Source organism: Nyctereutes procyonoides, unplaced genomic scaffold, assembly GCF_905146905.1.
Source record: "Nyctereutes procyonoides isolate TBG_1078 unplaced genomic scaffold, NYPRO_anot_genome, whole genome shotgun sequence".
Classification (NCBI taxonomy): domain Eukaryota; kingdom Metazoa; phylum Chordata; class Mammalia; order Carnivora; family Canidae; genus Nyctereutes; species Nyctereutes procyonoides.
The window spans coordinates 43,414,966-43,441,011 of record NW_026575139.1 but is presented as its reverse complement, the minus strand read 5'-3'; the positions used below and the strand labels follow the sequence as shown (position 1 = coordinate 43,441,011).

The 26,046-nt window shown below is 35.9% G+C and overlaps 1 protein-coding gene across 2 annotated transcripts in view; it reads right to left on the bottom strand.

Moving 5' to 3' along the window:
* Positions 1–511: 511 nt before the first annotated feature.
* DDHD1 (DDHD domain containing 1) overlaps positions 512–26,046 on the bottom strand; it is a 108,588-nt gene continuing 83,053 nt past the window's right edge. The window contains exons 8-14 of one of the 2 annotated variants that reach the window (XM_055304210.1): positions 25,587–25,849; positions 23,925–24,000; positions 17,345–17,494; positions 15,236–15,488; positions 13,769–13,960; positions 11,214–11,297; positions 512–5,103 (exon numbers count right to left, since the gene is read on the bottom strand). In XM_055304210.1, coding sequence (XP_055160185.1) covers positions 4,922–5,103; positions 11,214–11,297; positions 13,769–13,960; positions 15,236–15,488; positions 17,345–17,494; positions 23,925–24,000; positions 25,587–25,849 — 1,200 coding nt within the window. In that variant the 3' untranslated portion in view covers positions 512–4,921. The remainder of the gene's footprint in view (positions 5,104–11,213; positions 11,298–13,768; positions 13,961–15,235; positions 15,489–17,344; positions 17,495–23,924; positions 24,001–25,586; positions 25,850–26,046) is intronic. The other variant, XM_055304211.1, reaches the window with a different exon arrangement.

Genomic DNA, 26,046 nt, shown 5'->3' with positions numbered 1-26,046 from the left:
CTTGAGTATGTGGAGTCTAAGACGAGAGGCCCTCTGTCCCCACCCAGCAGGGCACTCTTTCTTGAGGGCCTTGGAAACAAAGGAAACCAACTGGGGAACTCGGGGCAGGAGCCATTTGTGGAGAGCTTGCAGCCCATAAAGCATCAGGCTACACAAGAGGGCTATGGGTGGGGCGAGGAGGATGCACAACAAGGAAGAGGGGCAGTTTCTGCCCTTTAGGAGTTCCAGATCTACTAGGGGAAGGAAACAGACCACAGTGTGGCCTAAGATGTCACTGGGAAGGGGCTGGGGGTGGGGACTAGGTTCTAGTTCTGTCATTGGCTGGCCATGTGATCTTACAGGGTAGGAGTGGTCACTTGTCAAATGAAGAGATTGCATGAAGGTGCAGATCTCTGTAAAATGGAGTAATTAAATTAAATGTGATCAGGATTTCTCTAAGTATATTCCAAAACAAAAAAAACAAAAACAAACTTGGTTAAATAAATTTGGAAAAACTGCCCTTCCCTGACCCAACCCCCACAGTAGCAGATAGGTTCTTAATACCTTTAGTGTATCACAGGCTCCAAAGTCCGGCTGTAAAGGATTCTTTTAATTTGGCATTTCCCAAACTTATTTTCTGAAAAAAAAAAGTCTACTGATATTTGCAAAACATGCTTTGGAAAATGTTGATCTATTCACCCCTCCCAGCTTTAGAATTCTACTACTGCTAGTGGTTATCTTTCCTTAGGGGCTTGTCACTTCCCTTCTCTGCACTGTGCAGTCAGGCCTTTCATTGAACCTCTTGGGCTGAACCTAACATGCTGCCTCTGGCTTTACTTTTCTTGACTCTATGCTATTTAAATGTTCACATGAAACTAAAACAGAGTTGGAGCAGTTGACCTCTAAAATCTATATAAATCCTGAGATTTTAGGATTCTTTGAATATTATCACAACCACTGAAGACTGAAGCAGGATGTATATAACTGAGGCTGTTCTCATCACAGCACTAACATTTACTAAATGAGAACTTTGAGATGAAATTCTCTATCCTGCCATTCTGTACACTGCCCCAAACTCAATACTGTATTTCCTTGCAACTTCCTTTCCCCTTGACTAATACAAAAGGAGAATATATAGGGAGACAGTGTGTGTTGTACAGGCTCCCTAGACCCATTCTAGAGGAGACAGAGTTAGGAGACCAAGGGGGTGCTTCCTGCAGATCTGTTCTTTGTAGGTATGGCTAAAGGTTTTTCATGTAAGTGAATTCTTACAAAACATTAGGAAACTATATATATTCACCATACCTAATTATAAAAATACTTAGCGCATGTGTTTCAAATTCAGCCAGAGTACCCTCCAATTCCTGGCAGAGGCTGGAGGCCCAGGATGACAGAATATGGATAAGGTAAAACTTGAGAATATTCACAGAAGTCAACTAGCCAAGGCTTAGAGGGTTGAGTAAAATTCTAGTTCTCTGGTGTAGGATTACTATATCCTCTTTTTTGCTCTGTCTTGACCCTTCTTTAATGTCACATGTTTCTTTTTTAGCCTCATTTCCATGTCAACAAGATTGTTGAAAAATACTTTTAAGACAGAGGTGCCTGGGAGGCTCAATCGGAAGAGCAGGCAAGTCTTTCTCTTGGGACCGTGAATTTGAGCCCCACGTTGGGTATATAGATTACTTAAATAAACTTAAAAGAATATTAAAAAAAAAAAACTTTTAAGACACACACTCAAACTAACTTTCTCAATTGTCCAAATGTAGTAGCTGGGGAGACTAAAATATATAACCAACCTAATTAACAAGAAAGCCATTCAATTCCTTTTCCTCCACTGCAGGCCTTACAGTGAAATCTCAAGGTCTGGTCTCTTTAAGGGGCTGAAGTACCATCACTGAAAATGAATGGTGAACCGACTGGGACACCACCGGTGGTTTCTTTCCCCCGTCTATGCTTCAGGGAAATGCAAAGCTGGCATAAGGTGTGTGAAATGCCATATAGAACACAATACTTCAGCCCCCAGTGAAGAAACAACAGAGAGAAGAGAATGAGGACGAATGTTCACACTTCACTGTCTGAAGGCTTCGGTAGGACATGTGAAGTTTGAGAATTTCCAAAGACTGACAGATGCTATTTAATAGAAAGAAGTAAAAGATAAGATTCTTAAGGTTTGCCTCACATAAAAAGGGGTAGTTCTTGGGAAACCCAGCCCATTTTGTAATTTTGTCCTATAATACAGTAACGACGGATTTAACATAAGCCTAATTACTGCTGAAAATAAAGTTATGAACAAAAGGGTTTAGCAAAGGCTGACTTCAAAGTAAAATAAGGTAAGATTTAATCCCAAACATTCTCCTTATTCTAAGTTTTGATCATTCTTGGGACCCTAACTGGATTAAAATTGAATGATCTGACCAGCACTCAGAAGAATCATCATAGCATATACACAAAATAGAGAATAAAATTTTAATGGTATCAAAAACAGAACTTTTTGGCCAATTTAGTACTTGCCGGAATAAAGTTGCAAAATGTTACTCAGTAACGGACTTAGCTTCTAAATCAAGCCGGAATTACACATACTCTGTATATTACTTGAGTATATACAAGTACATTCCATGATAACATGCAGAGACATGGAAGCAAGAAGAGTACGACCAAATCAAGATCACCATCTCTATTGATGAAATAATGAATTGAAAACAAAACACCTGTTCAGTAATCCAAGACTATCTCATTTTGCCAAGGGGGTTTTAAGTGTTGCTCTTTTCAAGAATTCAAATAAACTCCATATGGTTAAATCTGATTTTGTTTCCACAACGTGAAAAATAAGCAGATGATATGCTGTAGCTATGGGTATATCCTTTTTTTTTAAACTTATTATCAAATTAAAAGGTTTGATAGACTTTTTCTCTTCACATTCTAGTAGTTAAGAATGAATCGTTTAAAGATCTTAGACATTTGAATGTCACACCACCTACAGCAACATATGTTCAAGTACCTTTAATGATACAGTCATATGAGACAGGAGTTTAATTTTCCTGAGAACTAAATTAGACTTATGAAGTAAAACAGGGTATGAAAATGACCTGAGTTCACTGGAATCTCTATATTTGAAAGAGATTGCTTCAGCTTTGCTAAGATTTCATCAAAAGCCATTTAGAGCAAGCATTTCTTAGGGAGTCACATATTTGGTCATGGAACCTTGGGATCTTTTTAAGCACTAAAAAGAAGTGCCTTCTGTTGTGCAAATTCAATGAAAGGCCAGAACAGACAAGAGAACTGATGGTGCTGCAGGAGAACCTATAGGTGAGCCTATGGATTCCATTATTTGTAAAGAGAGTAGGTGAGATGTGCAACTGACCAAATTTGCTCCCAGTCTGACAATGATTACTAGGCAGCTAAAATCCTTGTAAGATAAGCAAAGACAGCACCGTAAGTGGAACCTAGTAGAATCCACTAGGGAGTGAGGGTTGGTTGGGGTAGAGATGGTCCCCCTCTAAGTAACTCTCCTTTGTATGTGAGAACCCCAGAACATATACAAAAAGTAGGCTAAAATAATGGCTTCACAGTCTCTTCTCCAAATTACACATTTCAACCTTTGTGATTATTATTGTTTGCAAACTAAGAGGTCACATGTGAATTACTAGTCACTGAACAGCTTATAAAAGAATACAGTCTAGCCTCAATCTGAGCTCTTCTGTTTGCTCTGTAATCTAATTCAAGGCACTTTAAAATATTTTGGTGCCTTAGTGTATTAACATGTAACATGAGAAAGACACTCATTTACTTACCACAGGGAGCTACCACATAGATGACTGAATCTTAAAGCACTTTGAGCTCCTTAGATGAAAAGCACTGTGGAGACCATCACAGCAGAGGAAAACTCTCCCAATGCCTTGGAATCCTGATCTATGTGCCTTGTGTCCCAACCAGGTTTTCTTATATACTTCGCAAGTAAAATCTGTTGGTGGCACTCCATTCCTTTATATATGTTAATTGTTTGGCACACAGATGTTTATATATTTAAAATAGTTGTAGTACTCACTACTCCAAAATTGTTTACTAATTGTCCAATAAAGTTAATGAAATGTAGCCATGGAGTACTTTGTGTCAAATTTAGAAAACTTGAGCTTTTTCAAAGGTACATCTGACATAATACAAAGTTCTTTTTTTTAAAATAACTGAACTAGTATTAATTATGTGAAACCACAAGTTTTTAATGCAAAAAATACTGAGAGTATGCCACAGTGTCTTTATATTCATCTGAAGAGTACAAAGATGGAGTTTTGAGGAAAAAAGGGTCTTAACTCTATAGAAATCAAATGTGTTTCTTAAATTGTTCAAAGGAAACATTTAAAAATTTTCATGTTTCATATGTTGAAATAAAGTCGTTAGAGGAAATAAATTATAAATACAGTAGTAGTTTAAATATTTTTTTAGCATTAATTTTTCTAAGCAAGTTAAATTCAAAACACTTGAAATCTGTTATCTTCTTCTTCCAAAGGAACTGTGGAGATGGAAGCTTTCATAGAAATCTACAACAGTGATACCACCTGTGATCTTTACATAGACTACACTGGACCTTGGCCATTTTAGATTTACAACATATTTTGGTTAATACATTAGATTCAACTCATTAATATGCTTTTATATTTGGGAGAAATTAAGATTGTGATTTATAACCTTACAGTTCACCCAAACTCAATTCTAGGTCTTGATTCTCTGCAGGGGGTTGTATCAGACTCATAATTAAAATGATGAAAACTGTAAATAACTTCTTTCAGGCTGAAAAAATATTTGTTTTTTAAATAAAGTGCTTTTAAATTCAAATGTTTCTTGCCCTAAACAAAACTGAAACACTTTAACCTGAAATCTCCATATCTTGACACACACATTTTAACAGAAAGAAATCAGTTTTGGGCCATTAATGTCCTTCAAGAGTTCAGATTGGATCTAAATTGGGTTTTGCATTACTATCGTGCTCATGTTTGTACATGAAGGTTAAAAGAAAGAGGGCAACATCCAAGGATGACCAATAGGCAGTATGCGATGTGACAGCTGACCAGTAGCGGCTTTCCACAAGTCCTTCTCTGAGTTCAAAATCAATTCTGTGATCCAATTCCACTAAAAAGAAAAGAGAGTCAAACAAATGAGTAAGTTTTACAGTATGTTCTATATAGACTTTACCTAGAGTTGAGAATAAAAATTTAGCTAACAAAAGTGATTCTCCTAATTGTATTTTTTTCCTCTTACATGACCATCCACTGTAATCTTGTGGGGGTTGGGGGAGATCCAACCGCAGTCTAAATAGCTCAGGATTCTATTTGGTGGAGTCCTTTCCTTTGTATGCTCAGGCCAATATGGGATAATAAAGGAATAAAAACAACAACAAAAAAATCACTTGGTATCACACAGTATATCTGGAGTAAAGAAACTGGGCTCAAATCTGACTTTCCCATTTAATTTTTGTTCCTAATCTATAAAATAAGGAAAACCGTCTCTTGCAAAACTGTGGGCCAGACTTATATGCAGTGATGTCTGTGAGGGTGCACAGGTCACTCAAAGGCTCCTTTTCTGGGGCGGCCCTATCCATTACCTTGCTCTGTTGTGACTTTTTGCAGTCCCGGACTCCCCCTGTGGCTGCCATCACACAGCCTGGTCCCCAAGCAGTCAGCAGGGCCTCACATGCACCTGCGATATACAAGTGCTCACTAAATGTATGATGGATAAAGAATCCACTGGGTGGCAGGGGTGGTTAAACTGGGAGGAACAGTCGTGATCCTTGGGAAGAAGGACTTCACTTATAGCTACTACTCTCAAATAATCCAGTGAATTCAAAAAAAATTTTCTAAAACCCATAGAAAGTCCTTGCAATACCTGTTAGAGAAAAATCAAGGCTAATAAGAGAATTACAAATGATTCATTTAATAAGTCCTTAGAGATAAAACACTTAGAAAAATAATATTTTGATCTTTAGGAACTCCTTTAAAACTGTCATTGGGCGATATAATACTTTGATGGAACTATCTTAAAAACAAAAAACATCCAAATCTTTGTTCAGAGTGCCAGAAGATGTGGAAAGTAAAAGGTGTCAAAAATCAAGGAGGTTGGAAAAAAAGTTGGGTTTTGCTTTCTAAAAAGCAAATTTGGTAGTTGCAGATGGGAAATCATATTATTCTAGAGAATACTTTCACATAAATATTTAGCTAATGCTTATTTTAGGTAGGTATTTTATAACAAGATCCTTTGGTGATTTAAAAATGCATATAGTCGTTATTTTTCTATTCAACTATGCTTTTCTTTTTCTTTTTTTTTTTTAAATATTTTATTTATTCATGATGGAGAGAGAGAGGCAGAGACACAGGCAGAGGGAGAAGCAGGCTCCATGCCAGGAGCCCAACGTGGGACTCGTTCCCGGGACTCCAGCACTAAACCGCTGAGCCACCCAGGGATCCCCCAACTATGCTTTTCTGACAAGGAACACCCATGTTGTATATAGATATATATACATTTTCAAATAAGCAGTATAAATGCCAATTAGGTTATAAAACACTCGTAAAATATATTGACATAGGCCTTTTACAGTTTTTTTTTCCTTTTACACTTTTTTAAACTATTTTTCTCATTTAAATTACAGTAAGCTAATCCACAATACAACAGAAATAGCTGCAATCCATATGTGGAACTGTGGGATAGTAATATCTGAATCTTTTATCTTTTGTATTCTGTGGGACATTTGAGTTTGATTTGTAGGCACAGTCTGGCACAACAGACAGGAAGTTGAAAAAAGAGGAAACTGGAATTCTCAAGCATGATGAAGAGAAGTCAAGCTGCAGTTAGTTATAAAGAAGAGGAGAAACAAGAGGAAAACCAGAAGAGACAAGAAAAATACACATTAGTATCGGCGAAGACCATCAAGTTATAATTTTTTTTAAAGATTTTATTTATTTATTCATGATAGACACAGAGAGAGAGAGGCAGAGACATAGGCAGAGGGAGAAGCAGGCTCCATGCAGGGAGCCCAATGTGGGACTCGATCTGGGAACTCCAGGATCATGCCCTGGGCAGAAAGCAGGCACTCAACCGCTGAGCCACCCAGGCGTCCCTCAAGTTATAATTTCTACTTTATTTTTTTTTAATATTTTTTTATTTTTTAATTTTTTAAAATTTTTATTTATTTATTTATTTATTTATTTATTTATTTATTTATTTATTTATTTATTTATTTATGACAGTCACACAGATAGAGAGAGGCAGAGACACAGGCAGAGGGAGAAGCAGGCTCCATGCACCGGGAGCCTGACATGGGATTCGATCCCGGGTCTCCAGGATCGCGCCCTGGGCCAAAGGCAGGCGCTAAACCGCTGCGCCACCCAGGGATCCCTAATTTCTACTTTAAAATGCCACTGGAGAATGTAATGTCTTCCTAGTCCAACAGTTTTAAGTCGAATTGTTGTTTTAAAGTCAAAGCAAGGGAGATTTTTTCTGTTTTAGTAAGTATTATTTGGCTTTGAAACTGTGTCTGTGAAATTCTTTTTTAAAAATATTTTATTTATTCATGAGAGACACAGAGAGAGGCAGAGACACAACACAGAGGGAGGAGGCGGCTCCATGCATGAAGCCGGATGTGGGACTTGATTCTGGGACCCTGGGATCACGCCCTGAGCCAAAGGCAGACACACTCAACAGCTGAGCCACTCACAGGTATCCCTGTGAAATTTATTCTTAAATGTTGTTACTGTCATGAAACACTGTCTTTCATATACTAGAAACTCAAATGCTGAATTATCATCCTATTATGGCTTTTGCCATTCTTATCACCTACAGGGACTCTAGTAAGTGTTGTTAAATAGACTGACCATCTCTACCCCTTGCTATTTATCTGTAGGCTGCCCTCATCAAAATGGGAATAAAGTAGCCAGCCTGTACCTGATCATTGGTTTTAGTCTCTCATTTTCCTTAAAAGGTTTACAACAGACAGTCTGGCTGCCCGTCCAGTTGACCTTACATATGTTGATTCTACAGGTAGAGGAATGGAATTAGGTGGGCCTATGTCTCGTCTTCTCTCTCCCTTTTATGTAGATCATAGAATTCCCAAGGGAGTAAGGGTCTAGATGGTAGTACCATTTTTTATGTGCTGTGAGATGGGCTCTTAGCCCAAGTAGGCCCAAATCTATATGGAATTGCCTTGGACCTACTTTCTCATTATTAGCATATCAAAAATGGGCGGCATAACACAGCTGATAGTTTTTCCTAGTTTCTCTCACCAAGTGAGGTCAAAGAGAAAGGAGAACATAAAATCATCACTTTATCCTTTTTTTCTCTTTTGAGTGCCTAAGGGCTAGAATTCCTCTATCCACAAAGACTGAGATCCTGAACAATTGAAGAGAAGTGAAAATGAGAAAAAGACCGTTAGATTTTAACAATCATTAACAGTTTGCTTATACTGCTTTAAAACATGGATTTTTTTTTCTTTTCTGGGAGTCTCACAAACAGGCCTATTTCCCTTCCTATTCCCCAAAGTGAATGTTGGTAATTTATGAACTATTTAGGTAAGGTGTCATCAGTACTGTGCTTTCATCAGAGAACTCTCTACACAAGTCTTGTCCATATGGATATGGTATTAAGTAAAATATGTATGAATATAAAGTAAGCATCTTAGTATTAAAATGTGCACTATTTTAGGTTTCTACTATTTTAATGGAAGCATCTTACCTTCCCTGGAGAGAAATGTTCAAAACCTTAATTTTAAAGTTATCTTGAAGTACCTGGGTTGCTCAGTCAGTTAAGTGTCTGACCCTTAGTTTTGGCTCATGATTTCAGGGTCATGAGATTGGGCCCTGAGTTGGGCTCTGTGCTCAGTGGGGATGGGATTCTCTCTCTCCCTTCCTCTTTCTCTCATTTTCTCAAATAAATAAGCTTTTAAAAAAGTTATCCTATTTGTAAGTAATAATTATGGTAATAATTGCATGATTTTTGGCTATAGGCAGACACCAAGAAAAATATTAGTAAAGGAAACTGTGTTTTCAAGTAACTGGCCAAAGATTTTTTCATAAAAAAAAAAAAAAAGATTATGCTGAGTTCTTGTTGGTAAATTATGTTTTCTTATTTCTGTGCTGCCTCAGCGCAGCTACACATTTCATGTGGTAGGTGTTTGACATTCAAGGAATATTTACATCTTGTGAGTTGTTATAATTTCAAATATATTTAAGAATATTCTCCAACTGTCATTTATTTGAAAAAAAAAAACCCTCTAAAATGTTTTATAGATGGTTTTCATATCTGTCAAAATAATTTCAAAATAATTTCCCAACACTAATGAAAGATATTCAAATATCTCACATTTGTAACAGATGGGCTTTATGGGTGAATATAGGGTTTATGGGTAAATTTTGAATAAAAGGAACTCTAGGAGATGGCCAGATTTGTTGGAACTTCTAACAATCTGGTTTAAGAAACTTTTCCTATTATATTTGGATCTATTCCTTTCCATTCATCCTTTGGTTCAACTAAGTTCTGGTTCTCTACATACCCTGTGCTTTGCTTATGCTGTTTCTTCTCCCCAAAACATCTCTTCATCTCTGCATGTCCAAATTCTACTTCCACAGAGCCTTTTATGATTTCTCTAGGTCAAAGCATTTTCTCAATCCTTAGAACTGACAGACTCCTTTACTTATACCTTTGTTATGTGGCTCATCACATTCTATCATATATTATAATTATTTATATAGTCATCTACCTCCCTACTAGAATATGTATTCTCTAGAAAATACTTAATTTCCATACCAGCATTTAACATCTTTATGGGCAGTACTGAGGTCTGTTTCATTTTGCTATCTTTTCTAGTGACTAGCTTGGTACTTTGGCTCATGGTAAACATTTTTAAATGAAAAAAAGCAAGGGGAGAGAAACATAAGCCATATACATATTACCATTTGAATCAGTTTGGTGTAGTTACGATTAGTGGTCTAATTGCCTCAATAGCTGGGATGGTTTTAAGATAGTAGATATAAGGAATACTTGAATGCAGGATTAATAAGAATATCAATTTTCCTTCATCTAATAAAATATGCAAAAAGCACAAGTCAAATAATTTCTTCAATGGATTTGACTATTTACATGAGCAGGGGCCAGAGAGAACACTTATATAAGATCATTCCTTGAAGGAAATTCATGAAGTCACATCAACACAAACTGTTGCTAGGGAGCAAAAAAACTCATATTAGTTTGTTATAGTAAAATACTGTTTTGGAATTTTTATCAAGTTAAGAGTTTTCTTGTTTTTGAAAATAGAGAAAAAAAGTATGGATATTAGCAATTAAATAGAGAAGTTGTATAATTAGATGCAGTTAAAAATCCAAGGAAAAACCTGTATGTATTTTTTGTTACAGAAAAATCCAATATTAAAAAGAAAGAAAAAAAAAGGAAAGAGGGAGGAGCTGTGGAAAAAAGAATGAAAGTTAATGATAAAAATGATTTTTTAAAAAGATTTTATTTATTTATTCACAAGAGACACAGAAAGAGAGAGAGGCAGAGACAGAGAAGAGGGAGAAGCAGGTTCCCAATAGGGAGCATGATGCGGGACTTGATCCCAGGACCCGGGATCATGCCCTGAGCCAAAGGCAGACGCCCAACCGCTGAGCCACCAGGTGTCCCTAAAAATGATTTTTAAACTAGGATCAATCCTTAGTAATACATTTAGAATCTGCTGAAAATTAAGAGACTGAAAATATGTCTTGCATCCAAAAATACTAATTTTTAAAAGCGATCCTATCCCTTTTAAAGAACATTAAATATTTATGTTGAAACCAGATATCAACAGCAATGGCACACCTACAGCCCTAAGTAGAAATGTTACCAGTATCTGAAATAACTGGGAATGATTACATTTCTTATACCATAAAAACTTTTTATATCTAAATGTCTTACATGAAAAGAACAGTGAACTCTTTTGAAGCCTTTAGGACAATAAAGAAGGAAAATGGCCTAATGCTTTTCTTCCCTCTATAAGATTCCTTCTTTGTAGGAACACACAGGATTATCATTTTAGCACATTAAGCAGCTAGTCAATACTTGGGTTTTAGGACCACCACTACTTAAGGTTAGAAAATACATATAAAATAGTCTATATAATGGTGACATTCAAGCTGATCTCATAGTTTAAATGAGCAGAAGACTTCTAAAGTAGATCATTGTCATAGTATTCTGAATGCTATTCCTGACATATACCATACCGAGGGCATTATCTTTATTCTGCATTACATTTTCCGGAAAAAGAAGTTGTGGGAGATTAAAGAACGATTCCTGAAGTCTGAAATCTGTGAAAAAAAAAACAAAAAACACAAGATGTGTAAAGTGCTGGCTGAGGATTACAAAGGACCTTCAACGATGTAGTGGCAAAATTTAGATGACTACCCCTAAATATGCTGATTAAACCTAGCAGACATAAAGAAGTACACACTTTGGTTTTTATGAAGAGCTCTTTCATGGAAAATGTAAGCATAATTAACTTTGAAATACAAGGTCATAATCTGTTAATACTCAGATATTCCCAACATTTATAGCTCATTTAAGTTCTAACCTAAGGTAAAACATGTTAAAAGAAATAGTTTTTTCTTTACATATGTTATAAACACGGGGGAATATAAGAAATGGAACCATAAATAAGCGTAGACTTTTCAAAAGAAATGAAGGATAGCTATCTAAGATGCTTTAACTTGATGACAATAAAGTGGATTCAACAGACAGCACACACATACTCTTCAAAGAGAGGAACCCTGATTGATTCATGAATTCAAAGTCTTTGTTCATCTTACCTTCAAAAAGCAAGAGAATCAAAGTCCATAGCTTCAGAATAAAGGTTATCAAGAACTGAGGCAATCAATGTGAGCAGAAAGGAAGGAAGCCAGAATCGCCTAATCACAATGACCAAATTCCAGAAAGAAGATTTAAGGAAGAAAGTCTTTATGATTTGCAAGATATAGTCAAAATAGCAAGTATGACATAAGGAATGTCTAAATCAGGATTATATAGAAAAATGTATTATTGAAGCAAATCTAAGAATTAGTAAGGCAAATCTTGAGAATCTGATTTAAAAGGTGGAATCCTACTATAGTACTTTCATTTTAATAGTTACATCTATGTCTAAAGATAAATATATGTAACCAAGAGTCATGATTAGCTCATATTTAGAGGAGAATAACAAAGAATTTATACCTAAGAATGGCAGAAAAAGAATTTTGTTAAGCTATCAAAATATGATGATGCAATATAGCTAAGCATCTCTGTAACTGCTGTCCTGAAAGAAGAAAGGTTTTTCTATTATTCTTTTGAAATTACTATGCTAAATAGTAAAAAGACCTAAAAGCCAGCTTTCTTCCCTCAGATCCTATAGACTGTCTTTATGTCTTCATTACCCTTTCTAGGGGGCATTAATATAACAAGGAATTGTGACTTTTTTACCTGCCATCTTACAAAATTCTTTCAAAGTATTTTTTCCCAGAAGTTTAGAGTTTGATCTCTGCATGTCACAAAAGAATTCTGTATTTTTACAGTCACATTTTTGATATTAAGTAGAAATGAGAGCTTAAGTCAGCAGTAGTATAGGAACTCATATAAGAAAACTAAAAAATGAATTTTGTACAAAGTCCAAAATGAATTTTCTAGGCAGTGTTCAAAAGGCTTACAATTATAAAATTTTCAGGACTCAGAGTTTGACATAAATAGAATTATGCTAAAAAAATGCTACTGGTCCAAACAGGAACATCCAATTCAGGAATGTCCAGGATAATTTCTCCTGGAGTGGGGTTGTCTGTGGAGAAAGATCCAGTCTCTAGGACTGCCACACCTGAACTTCCTTTTTAAGTTATGTTTTATGGATGGCAATGGATAATGGTCATTTTGAAATTTAGAGTAGCTGATATAGCAAGAAAACAAGGCTGCAAGTATCTGAAATAAAATCTGCTTAAACATTTAGAGAGAAAGGAAGGAAAGTTTTCTGCTTGCTACAGTTAAAAAAGCAGCTAGTTCGAGAATCTACATTTCCTTACGTAGCCAATGGAAAAGTAAGACTTGATTTATAGTCTTATTTAAATGGACATTTAAAAATAAGGTTCAAATTTAGACTCTTGAAATTAAATATAAATAAAATGTATAAGAACTTCACAACTATTTAAGATTTTAAACCTTAGAAATCTATTGGAAAAAATTAAATAAAGCTCTATTCTAATGCGAAGTCCAGCATAACTATCCATTCATTCAGTTATTTCTTGAATATTTACTTTATGCTAGGTAAACTGGGATAGGATTGAAAGCCATACAGCAGATCAAATACAATATAAGCCTTAAAGTCTTATAATTTGGTTGGATAAAGAGAACTATAGAATTAGCAGAATGGCTCTGGCATAACAGCTTTGAAAAAGAATCAAGAATATCACAGTATAGGTCTGAAGCAGTTAAATAAAATTTTGAGGCTGAAAAGACCATATTTTAAAAAAAGATCTACTTTATAAAACCAGGGGCTGCTCACACCAGAGATTTGTTTTATGCTTGATGTTTAAGACTCCTGTGCTACCAGGCTCTTAACTATTAATTCACCAATGCAGAGGAAAACTGCATTTACCTGTGAGCTCTACTTAAAAATATAACCAGAGGAAAAAGTATTTTTCCTTTAAAGCTAACTTATGCTTTAGATTTTAGAGTTGACTGTTCCTGTCAGTATCTCAATCCTTTCCACATTCAAGTTGTAAGTGATATAGTATAAACGTAAGGAAAGAAGAATATGACTAACATGCAGAATCCAGAAAGCCAGAACTGCTGTGTGGAAGGGTCTGTGTTGCAACAGTGGTGGTGGGAAGCGAGGCAACAGACTTCTTCTCGTCTTCTATTGAGTCTTTTGATGTCTCAGATGGCTGTGATGTAGATGAACGTCCAAATCTTGAGAACAACATTCCACCAAGGCCCTTTCCAATGCTAGCGGCCCCTGTATTTCACAAAACAGGGCAGTCAGACTGTTGAATTACACCACATACCAAGCTAAAAGAGCACCATCCATAGTTACAGCCAATTGGCAGAGGAACCAAGCCATAGTCATATTTTTCCAGGGTGGGAACATAGGAAAACTGCAATTTATACTGTAGGTTTCTTTTCTTTTCTTTTCTTTTCTTTTCTTTTCTTTTCTTTCTTTTCTTTTCTTTTCTTTCTTTCTTCTTTCTTTCTTTCTTTCTTTTTTTAAAGAATTTTCTTATTTATTCATGAGAGAGAGAGAGAGAGAGAGAGAGACAGAGACACAGGCAGAGGGAGAAGCAGACTCCATGCAGGGAGCCCGATTTGGGACTCGATCACGAGTCTCCAGGATCACAACCCAGGCCAAAGGTGGTGCTAAACCGCTAAGTCACCAGGGCTGCCCTATACTGTAGGTTTCTAAGTAAAAATGGTGTTGAATAGAATGAGAGTTGTACAAACTGCAAAAATCTAGCTTACAAAAAAAGGAATAAAGATTCTATCTCATTCAAGGGATCATTGTTTATTAAAGTATTTGGTAAGGTTAAAAACTTTAATAACAGAACCATGCCACTGACATGAGCATATATTTATTATCGATATGCTTTACTACTGAAGTGAATGTTATAAAAAGCTATCATAAACTATCGATATAACAAAGTGAAATATCAATGAAAAGTCTATTTATAGTGCCATCTTGTGGCATTCTATATTAAGACAACCCATAACCAAAAGCAATGAACTAATTTAAGGGGCACATAATTGAGCTCCAGCGCTACACCAAACATTGTGGCTGGTGGAGATCATTTAAAGAGAAATTAAATATCCTTGTTGTCCCTAGGATGATACAATTTTAGAGACTATTAAGTCATGAATCAGAGAACTGGTTGGCACCCTTGGGGGCCCCTGAGAACTGAAGTACTCTCTCATTTTACATATGAGTTAGCAGACGGTTAAAAATGATGTGACTTACCCAATACCTCACAGTAGGTGGCAGAGCCAAGATTAAAATGAAGGTCTTGATTTCCAGACTTTTTGTCTCTCCAGCTATCTCATAGTCTAAAACTACAAGATCTGATCTAATTAGAACCTTTAGGGCCTTTGGCTCTTAATACGAAAGAGAGGGTAGTTAATTCTAAATGCAGGAATTAAATGTTGGGTATTTTGTAACAGAGTATTTTCAAGTAACCTAAATTTAATGCCTATCTAAAAAAACGCTTATATTTACTAATAAGAAATACTTAGGAGAAATTACCTAATATACTTGCTTTGCCTATATTTGTTATAGATTCCCCATAGTGTCGGCGGGACAAGACTGGTGAGGTCACAGGGCTTGGTATTGTTGAGATGCCTTCATTCTCTGAAATTGAGGTAGGTTCTTTTGCTGGGTGGAGAAAGCTTGGCTTCATATACTCATAAGGTAGAGGATTGGAAGTATTATACCAGTGGATCTGGACAGGTGAAATGTTGCTGTAGTGTTTCAGTATTAACGGTTCTAATCTATAAGCCTTGAGATTAAAAAACATTCAAAGAAACACAACATTAAGGCACAATGCTTGGATTTTATTAAACTGTTTATTCTTATTCTATTGCATGCTCAGCAGACCTTAGGGAATTTTTAAAAACCTGGTATTTCTAACATGCATTCCTATTTGTTCACTATTAATAATATACAATTGGTATAATTATATAGCCTTAATGATGAGATTATGGGAAAAAACTAGAATAGGTCTAAGTTAACAGAGCCCATTGATTTGTCTTTCAGACAGATTCATTTTTATTATGTTCTGATATCATCCTAACAATTAGATTTATGTTTGTCTTACCAACAAAGCTGAAGTAGTAAATAGTAAACCAGAATGTGATCAAAAATCAATCTGTAATATTTTAGGAGCTCTTAGTAAGCTCTATTTTCAAATAGATTAACATAGTAACAGCACAAATTAGATGCTGATACAAGACCATTTGTCTAATGTGAAGAAGAGATGATATAGCAGAAAAGGCAATGAATGGATTTGGCATTGGAATTCCCCCAAGTTCGTATTCTAGCCTCTGTCACTTATTAACTGTATGAAATCTACCAAGTTGCAAGGTCTCAGAGACACTGTTTCCTGACCTGTACAAAGGAGATTAACACTTCCTACCTCATAAGGATGTTGGAAAGAATGGATAATGTTTGTAAATACTGCCTAGCAGAGTTCTGACATAACCGTTATTTTAAAAAACTTTACTTAAAAAAATCAGAGAAAAACTATAAAATGAATAATAACTTAAATACAATGAGTTTAGGGCCCCCCCTTTATAATATAACAAAGTTAAGATTATACCAAGGACAGGGTATACAATGAAAACTCAGAGTTCCTCTATGAACTCAAGTTCACTTTCAAGTTGTGAGACAATGAGTAAAATGAATGTATACTAATGAAATACTTAATGTCTAGCTGGGTTTTTTCACATGTATTTTACTTAATACTAACAACTTTATGAAGTAAAATATCATCTGCATCATATAGATAACAGCCTTAGGAGTGACATGGCCAAGATTGTGCAGTCTGTATTTGAATCTAATACTAGTTTCCAATGCAGTGAAATTTATTTCTTAAATATAGCATTTTTGATTCTTTAACATATAGGAAATTTTCTAAAATTCTCGTATTTAGTCAATGTTATATTTACTTGGTACTAGCTAAAGATCTTTTAAAAGATAAAGCCATTTTTTCTGAGAATGAATGATATTTAAAATGGTTTGTTTTAAATTTAGTTATACCTAGCCTTGTCCTTAAAAAAGGTTAAAGAGCATTTTTCTCATTTAAAAACCTTACTTGGTATTAAAAAATGGTCCACCTGGATGCAAGATCACTGGAGTGTTTACATTAAAAAATTATTAACAGTATAAACATAACAGAATATAAAACCCCCCAATTTTATAATCCCACCAGGCTAAAGTAAATTCATCCATTTTTCAAATATTTTCATCTCTAAGAGGATCTACCAGACACATTTCAGTACTTGTAGCATGCTTTACAGAAAGAAGAATTTAAAGTGGGATTTTTGAAATTTATGGTTGCTGGGTTATTGGTATCACAACTGGTAATGGTTTGACAGTTGAGAAGATTTTTTCCATGTATTAATTGTCCAGAGATAATATTTTTACATTATGCTTACACTGTAACATAAACAGATCATCTCTAAAGTATTAGCTGAGCCCTAAACCAAAACACAAATGTCTTAAAACTATTAATCTATGAAGATATCATCAGATAAATGAATTCATTTCTCATTAGTTAAGTTGTACCTTGTAATATTTCTTACAATCTTTAGGAATGATTTAATATTGAGGGGAAAATACCTAACAGCAACTCACCACTGGATCTGTTGGATGAAAAATATTTAATAACCGGTTACAAATTTCTCTGGGCAAAATATGGTCTTGACTTCCACTATTTCCTGGGCGGATGCCACGCAACGCCAAGAAAACCGCTAGTGGGGATCCCATGCAGAAGAAATTCTCAACCTAAAATGAGAAAGTTATCTTAAATTTTAAAACTGGTGAAGTGTTTTTTATTAGATTTGGGCACAACATAATACAAATAATAAAATTATCTTCAAATATAAGTCTTTTTTCATGAGCTTTGTTCAGATGGTATCTGCATTATTTGTTAATTATATGCCAACCATTAATTATTTTTAAGATCTTATTTATTTATTCGTGAGAGACACAGAGAGAGAGAGAGAGGCAGAGACACAGGCAGAGGGAGAAGCAGGCTCCATGCAGGGAGCCTGACGTGGGACTCGATCCCAGTTCTCCAGGATCACGCCCCGGCCGAAGGCGTCGCTAAACCGCTGAGCCACCCGGGCTGCCCACCTTAATTATTCTAAAAATCTATTTTCAGAAGCAACTCCATTTTCCTTTAAACTAATAGAAAACAAAAGAGGAGAAGGAAGACCATTTCATTGTGTGTTTCCTCAACACTAGTTAGTTTCCTTAAGCTACTATTTTGTGTTACATAATATTCTAGGTGCTACAAAGTCTGTAAAGACCAATAAGGCAGAGCTTATGCACTCAGAGTTTACAATCCTGTGGGGGAGGCAGAATAAAATTAGTGAACACGGGAAAGACTGCTCTAAGAGAGTAAAGAAAGGAATAACTCCAACTCTGAGGGTATGTTTTCTTTCTTTCCTTTCTTTCTTTTCTTTCTTTCTCTTTCTTTCTTTCTTTCTATTTTTAGACTTTAAAAAAAATTATTCATGAGAGACAGAGAGACAGAAAGAGAGAGAGAGAGGCAGAGACACAGGCAGAGGGAGAAGCAGGCTCCATGCAGAGAGCCCGATGTGGGACTTGATCTTGGGTCTCTAGGATTATGCCACGGGCTGAAGGCAGGTGCTAAACCGCTGAGCCACCCAGGGATCCCCTCAACTCTTGAGGGTTTTTACACAGCTCTTTTCACATTATATGAGGTTTCTTTTTTTTTTAATTCCAGTATAATTAACATACATTGCTATATTAGTTTCAGGTGTACAATACAATGATTCAACAATTCTGTACATTACTCAGACCTCACCACAATAAGTATATTCTTAATCTCCTTCGCTTATTTCACCCATAACCTTGCCCCTAACCTCTCTTCTGGCAACTACCAGTTAGTTCTTTGTATTTAAGAATCTGTTTGTCTTTTTGTCAATTTGTTTCTTAAATTCCACAAGTGAAATCATAGGACTTTCTCTGACTTATTTCATGTAGCATTATACCCACTAGATCCATCCATGTTGTTGCAAAAGGCAAGCTTTCATTCTTTTTTATGGCTAGTATTCCATGTTTTGTGTGTGTGTGTTTGTGTGTGTGTGTGTAAATCACATCTTCTTCTTCCATTTATCAATGGATGCATTTCTTCCATAATTTGGTTATTGTAATAATGCTGTAGTAAACATAGGGGTGCATGTATCTTTTCAAATTAGTGTTTCTATATTCCCTATGTTAGTATCCAATAGTGGAATTACTGGATTGTATGTTAATTCTATTTTTAATTTTTTTATAAGATTTTATTTATTTGACTGAGAGAACACAAGCAGGGGAGTAGCAGTGGCAGAGGGAGAGGGAGAAGCAGGCTCCATGCTGAGCAGGGAGGCTGACACAGGGCTTGATCCCAGTACCCCGGGGATCATGATCTGAGCAGAAGACAGTCTCTCAAACAACTGAGCAACCTAGGCACCGCTATTTTTAATGTTTTGAAGAACCTCCATACTGTCTTCCAGAGTGGCTACACCAGTTTGCATTCCTACCAATAGTCCACACTTTTCTCAAAGTCCTCACCAACACTTGCTGTTTCTATGTATTGCTTATTTTAGCCATTCTGACAGGTGTGAGGTGGTATCTCAATAGGGTTTTGATTTGCATTTCATTTTCATGTGTCTGCTATCTGCATGTCTTCTGCGAGAGAGGAGAAGGCATTTGCATTGGTGATACAAGGTAAAAAGGATTTCCGGGATCCCTGAGTGGCGCAGCGGTTTAGTGCCTGCCTTTGGTCCAGGGCGCGATCCTGGAGACCCGGGATCGAATCCCACGTCGGGCTCCCGGTGCATGAAGCCTGCTTCTCCCTCTGCCTATGTCTCTGCCTCTCTCTCTCTGTGTGACTATCATAAATAAAAAATAAAAAAAAATAAAAGGATTTCCCCATTTGAGTCTGGGTCATTGGGGCCAGAAAGGAGGGCATTTCAGATTGACAGAATCACTATGAACTAAAGCAGAGGCTGGAGAGAACCTGGCTTAATTTAGAAAACAGAAATAGTTGAAAAATTGGGTGTTGGGAAAACGTAACTTGGAATGGGAAGGTAGAGAACCTTGACTATTTAACTTAAAAAAGTAGGACTTAATTGATTTTTTAGTAGTGAAGGGAAGAGGATTTGACCCCATGTTTTAGTAAACCTGGTAGTAGTGTGTGTATCAGTAAACCTGGTAGTAGTGTGTGGATGAATTGGAAAACTGGTAAGTAAACCTGGTAGTAGTGTGTGGATTAACTGTAAAACTGGAAAGTAGTGTGTGTATTAGTAAACCTGGTAGTAGTGTGTGTATTAGTAAACCTGGTAGTAGTGTGTGGATGAACTGGAAAACTGAAAATCTGGTGACTCAGAGACAAGTTAGGAAACTACTGACAGTATTTAGGCAAAAGATAATTTGATCTGGGCAGGACAAGGTGTTCCATTCAGAAATGGAAATGGGAGAGGAGAGGGTGGAGTCAACATGATTTAATGGAGATGAGGATGAGGAATGAGTCAGAGGCAAGTTATAAGTTTTGGGCCTGGGTAACTGGGAATATAGCAGTAGTTCCATCTACTGCAGCAGGAAACTGTAGGTAAGTCCTGTTTTTGTTCATGACAAGTTTGAAGTATCTGTAACATATCTACCAAGTGCTGAAATTTTAGGGCAAGAGATATAGAATTGGATATGTCCTCGCCAAAGTCTATGTGTCACCGTCACAGAAGTGACATGTAAAACCAGGAGAAGTGGTAAGATGGCTTATGAAGTGCACAGATTAAGAGATGGCTTTAGCTGGAACTATGAGCAATGACTACATTTGATTAGCAGGTGAAGGAGATAAGCCTACAAATGGGGAAAGTGAAAGGAAAAGGAGAACCAGGATAATGCTGTACACATGGAAGCCACAGGAGAGAGTGTCTAGAAAACTAGTGTGGCCAGCAGCACTGGATTATATATGGAACATGACACCTTTCTCTCCTACAGTCACCCTACTTCACTCATATGTCCCATTATCCCGATGAGTGAGACATCCCCAATTCATCTTTCCCTCTCATCCCCAATATCTAAGAAGTTATTCCAACAGACTCTAACACTTCATCTCATGGTCTCTAATCTGGACTGCACTGTAGCTATATTGTAACTATACTTGTCCCTGGCTCCAATTTTATGCACCTTTAATCTCTTCTCCCACTGCCTCTGAAGGGATTCTTTTTTCCAAATGAATGAATATATACTTTTTGAAAATGGTACCTTTATGTTAAAGATATGAGAAAATTTTTATTTTTTTAAAAGATTTTATTTGAGAGCAAGCAAGGGAGCATGCAAGTGAGACAGCATGAGGGAGTGGGGCAGAGAGAGAAGGAGAAGCAAACTCTGCTGAGCAGGGAGCTTGATGTGGGGCTGGATCCAAGGACCCTGGAATCATGACCTGACCTGAAGGCAGATGCTTAACCGACTGAGTCACCCAGACGCCCCAGTTTTTGTTTGTTTTTAAAAGACTGGTAGCTTCAGCATGTCTGAAGGCTGAAGAAAATTAACTTGTGTTATTAAAACTATAGAAATAGTAGTGACACAGATAAAAATACCAATTTTGAAAGGATAAAGATAATTAAAATAATAAAGGCTAGAGAAAGATATAAAAATAGTTGAGATAGAAGAGAAGCTATGTAAATCCTTTCTTTCTCTTTTTTTTTTTGGTAAATCCTTTTTGCTTAATACACACACGTATATACACATACACCCTAGCAAAACTTTATGCTTTGGTCTGGTGTTTCATAAATGTTTGTTAAATTGCTACATCCATGGAATAAATAACTTTTCTTTCTTTTATGACTGATATGCGGTTTCATTGACAAACACACCAAGTAATCATTATAGGAATAATGACTACTTTAATGCTATTACAACCATCAAAGAATTTTAAAAGTGAAAAAGAGGTTTAGACATGTAGTCTAACCTCCTTGTCCAGAGAGGAAAAAACAGATGAATTTAAGATGTTAAATGATTTGGCTAACATTACATAACCAGATAGTAGCAGAGCTTCATGATCAGAAGCAAAGTTTCCCACTCTCTAAGACCAGTTTTTGACAATAGTTTCTTTTTTTCCTTTTCTTTTTGAAGTTCAGTGGTCACCTACAACAGATTTAACACATGTATTCTGAAAGTAAATCCATCCATTGGTTAACAGGCAAAGAAAGACTTTTGTTCCTCGTACATCTCTGGAGTTCTACATATTTGCCAATTCATCAGATATTCCTTTTTTTAATTTTTTTTTAATTTTTATTTATTTATGATGGTCACACACACACACACACACAGAGAGAGAGAGAGAGAGAGAGAGAGAGAGGCAGAGACACAGGCAGAGGGAGAAGCAGGCTCCATGCACCGGGAGCCCGACGTGGGATTCGATCCCGGGTCTCCAGGATCGCGCCCTGGGCCAAAGGCAGGCGCCAAACCGCTGCACCACCCAGGGATCCCAGATATTCCTTTTTAAATTTCAGATTTCTGTATTTTTTTCTATGAGTAATAATTTAAAACCCATATTATTAGACTACATATGACTACATTTTAGAAGAATACCCAATAATAGTGAATATGTTCTAGTAATATGATACTGAATTTTGAGAACCTAATATACTTGGTGAATCATACTCAACTTTCCAGTTTTAAAAAAAACAAAACAAAAACCAAGGGCTTCAAATAAAAGAGTTTACTTTTTCTATCAGATCAATTCTACATATTTAAAACACTGATTATATATAATCATGGTGGTAGAGATGGAACTCAAATTCCAGGTGGAGATGACTCCAAAGACCATGTTTGTATGGTTTTTATTTTTTATTACTATTTTTTAAAGATTTATTTATGAAAGAGAGAGAGAGAGAGAGAGAGACACACACACACACACACACACAGGAGGAGGGAGAAGCAGGCTCCATGCTTGAAGTCCAACATGGGACTCGATCCTGAGTCTCCAGGATCATGCCTTGGGCCAAAGGCAGGCGCTAAACCGCTGAGCCACCCAGGGATCCCCTATGGTTTTTAATATAAGTTTAACTTTACCATATGGCTATTACGTATGTTAAAGTTTAAAAAGAAAACATTATAAGTCATAGAGATAGACTCAGTAAGAAAATTCTTACTGCTCAAAAAAAAAAAAATATTTCTGCATCATTCCATTACTTAGCCTGTATATTAAAGTTCCTGTGATTAAGAGATTTCAAGACGAGATAATATGGTACATAATCCCTGGGTATACATTCTCAAGGAAATGAGTATTAGGGAATTTATACCATGCTCCACTTAACATTGCAAGCAAGTTATTTGTTATTCAGCTATAGGCTGTGTCCTTTTCAACCATCAGGTCAATGTCACCATCTCTCTGTCACTTTTTATATTTCTAAACCACTGCTTTCAACAACTTCATTCTGGTGCTCAAAAATCCTGAAAAGTTTCCCATTGTCCAATCAAATATAAGTTCTTTATTTCTAGCTCTTCCTGCTATCCTGCAGCCCTTGCCCTGAATCCTATACATTCTAGTTAAACTGTTTTGTATGTTCTAAACCAATCATATATGTCCCATCTTGTGCTTTTGTCATAGACTGCTATTTGAATGAAATGTCAGCTTTCCATTCTTAAAATCATCACTGATATACTTCTACTTATGCTTCTTGTCATCCAGAACTAGCTAGTCACTAAAGTTTGTTAATTCTATATGCTAAATATTTCTAGATCTGTCTCTCTTTTTCTCTTTCCATTACTTGAGATTATTTCATGTTTCTTGGAAGTCATACTCCTCCACACTTTTGTTATGCTGTTTCTTTTATACAGAATATTTCTCCTTTCCTTCACTTGGCAATATCCAATTTGCTGAGATCAAGTACAAATGTCATTCCTTTGTAAACCTTTCCAGACAAAATTACAACCCCTCTCTTGTGTATATATCATTCTATACACTGCTAATAGTACTATTAGCACTATGTTCCATATCCTATGGGTTGGGGAACCATCTTGTCCATTCTTCCTTGTAGAACCCCAAAACTAGCAATGTCCAACATACAGTGTGTGTTTAATATATATTCATTTGAAAGGAAAATTCAGATTTCACTTGAATGTTAATGTCATACTTCAAATGATGTCTGAAAAGAAATTGAGATAAAAAATAAAAATCTCATCTCTCTTTTCTTACCTTAAATTTTAAGGCAGGTGTTTGTGTCATGGATGATGCCTTCAATCCATGTAGTCGTTCTTCTATTTCTCTCAGCCTAGAAAGCAGTAGATTATGTAGTAATATTTATAATTCCATAAATATTAGATGCTTACTATTTCACTAAAGTGTAAAGAAGAAAATGATGACCCCATTATCCAATCCCTCAAATTAATCCTTATTGACAGTATTTAATAAATAAATGTACCTGCTATAAGCATTTATAAAATGATTAGTAAAAGTAGCCTTACTCTTCATAATAACTGCTGTTAATAGCTTTTGGGGAGGATCCTTCAGGAAAATGTGAGGCAAAGAAAGACAAGCACAAATATACTTAAAAAAATAGTCATATGAATGTTCATATCATATACACCATATTCTGTCTTTTTTTTTTTAACTTAATAATGAATCTTGAAGGTCTTTTCATTTCATTGCCTCCTGTTCTATTTCAATCTCTGTTAACAGCTGTTTAACTGTTCTTCATACTTATCAGTTTATTAATCCATCTGTGCTGATGAACATATGCATTATTTCAATTTTTTCCCATTACAATGTTCTGTATCTACTTATATTTAGTAAGTTACACAGCTAAGTTTTTTAAGGTATAGTTCATTTTCTTTTCTTTTTTCTTTTTTTAAAGATTTTATTTATTTATTAGAGAGACAGAACATGAGTGGTGGGGGGAGGGAGAGGGAGAAACAGACTCCCCACTGAGGAGGGAGCCTGATGCGGGGCTCGATCCCAGGACCCTGGGGTCACGACCCGAGCCAAAGGCAGACGCTCAACCAACTGAGCCACCCAGGCGCCCCTGTAGTTCATTTTCTAAACCTGTTTATTATTATTTTTTTACTGCTACCCTGAGGCTTACTATATTTTTCTTTTCAAACTATCAATTATTTTGACACTATAAAATTTATATATCTAGCCCATACTTAATAAGATTCTAAATGAAACCTTTAGTCAACTTCTATAAGACTAAAACAAATCCAAGGCTTCTTGAATAAATGTTTTAGTCAACTAAATTTTGTTTTTATGTGATGCTAACTACCCAAATCAGTGACTTTCCACTATTCTATACAATTGATGGGATGCATTGAGGACAAAGAATAGAGCACATGACTATAAATGAAGATAGGAATGTGTTAAAGAATTCTAAGACAGTATAGGGAGGATCTGATCCAAGACAACAGGATCACTTGTGAGTGACTGAATAACTGTAAATCTGTGAAAAAATTTATTTGCCAAGAAAGAAAGGGTTTTTTAATTATTTTCAGAATAATAAGAAAGACAAAGGCCCATCTCTAAGATTAGTAAAAACTATAAAGGATTATAAACTGATAAACATTTTCAATAAGGATTCTGTGTGGTGACTCAGCTCAGAATAAGATTTAGATTTCACTCCTAATAAATTGTAAAGAAGAGGTGGAAGGAAAAAGGAGATGATGACAAAATAATTTATTTTGTGCTACTGGAACACACATATAATTGGCATGAAAATTAAAAAAAACTGTCTAGTTTTGTTATCTAAAAATCTTTACACTCTGAAAAATGTTTTTATCATGAAAATCTTACAGTGTTCTCCTAAGAAGTCCAGTAATTCCACGAAGACTTTTAAAACTCTTTTAAGAGATTAGGGTATTTTACCGTCGCTTTGTTATATAGAGTTCATCCAGCAGGTGTCGTTCTTCATAGCTCATCCATCGTTCATCAGGCAGCTCTTCTTCCTTCTGCAGCAACTGTTCATAGAGTCTAACTGGATTCCAGCCAGTCATTATGTCATAAGTGATTACACATCCCAAAGAATGTGACACTATTGAGACTTTACCCCCTTTTTCTTCAAAGTCTGGATTCCGAGAACAGAAAAGGGAATATAATCGATTCAGCTCTTGCTGAAGGCCTTTAACTAGCTGTTTGAAATAAGAAAACATTATCATGTTAATCACTGACTTTGCTATAAACTTTATTTCTAAACTCAAATACATGAAGAAAGAAAAACAGACATTACTGGTCAAATATACCTAGTTCATTAAAGTTAACTCAGGTGCTTCAAAACCTTGCAGAGAATGAAGAAAAGAATACATAGTGTGTAATCCATTTCATCATT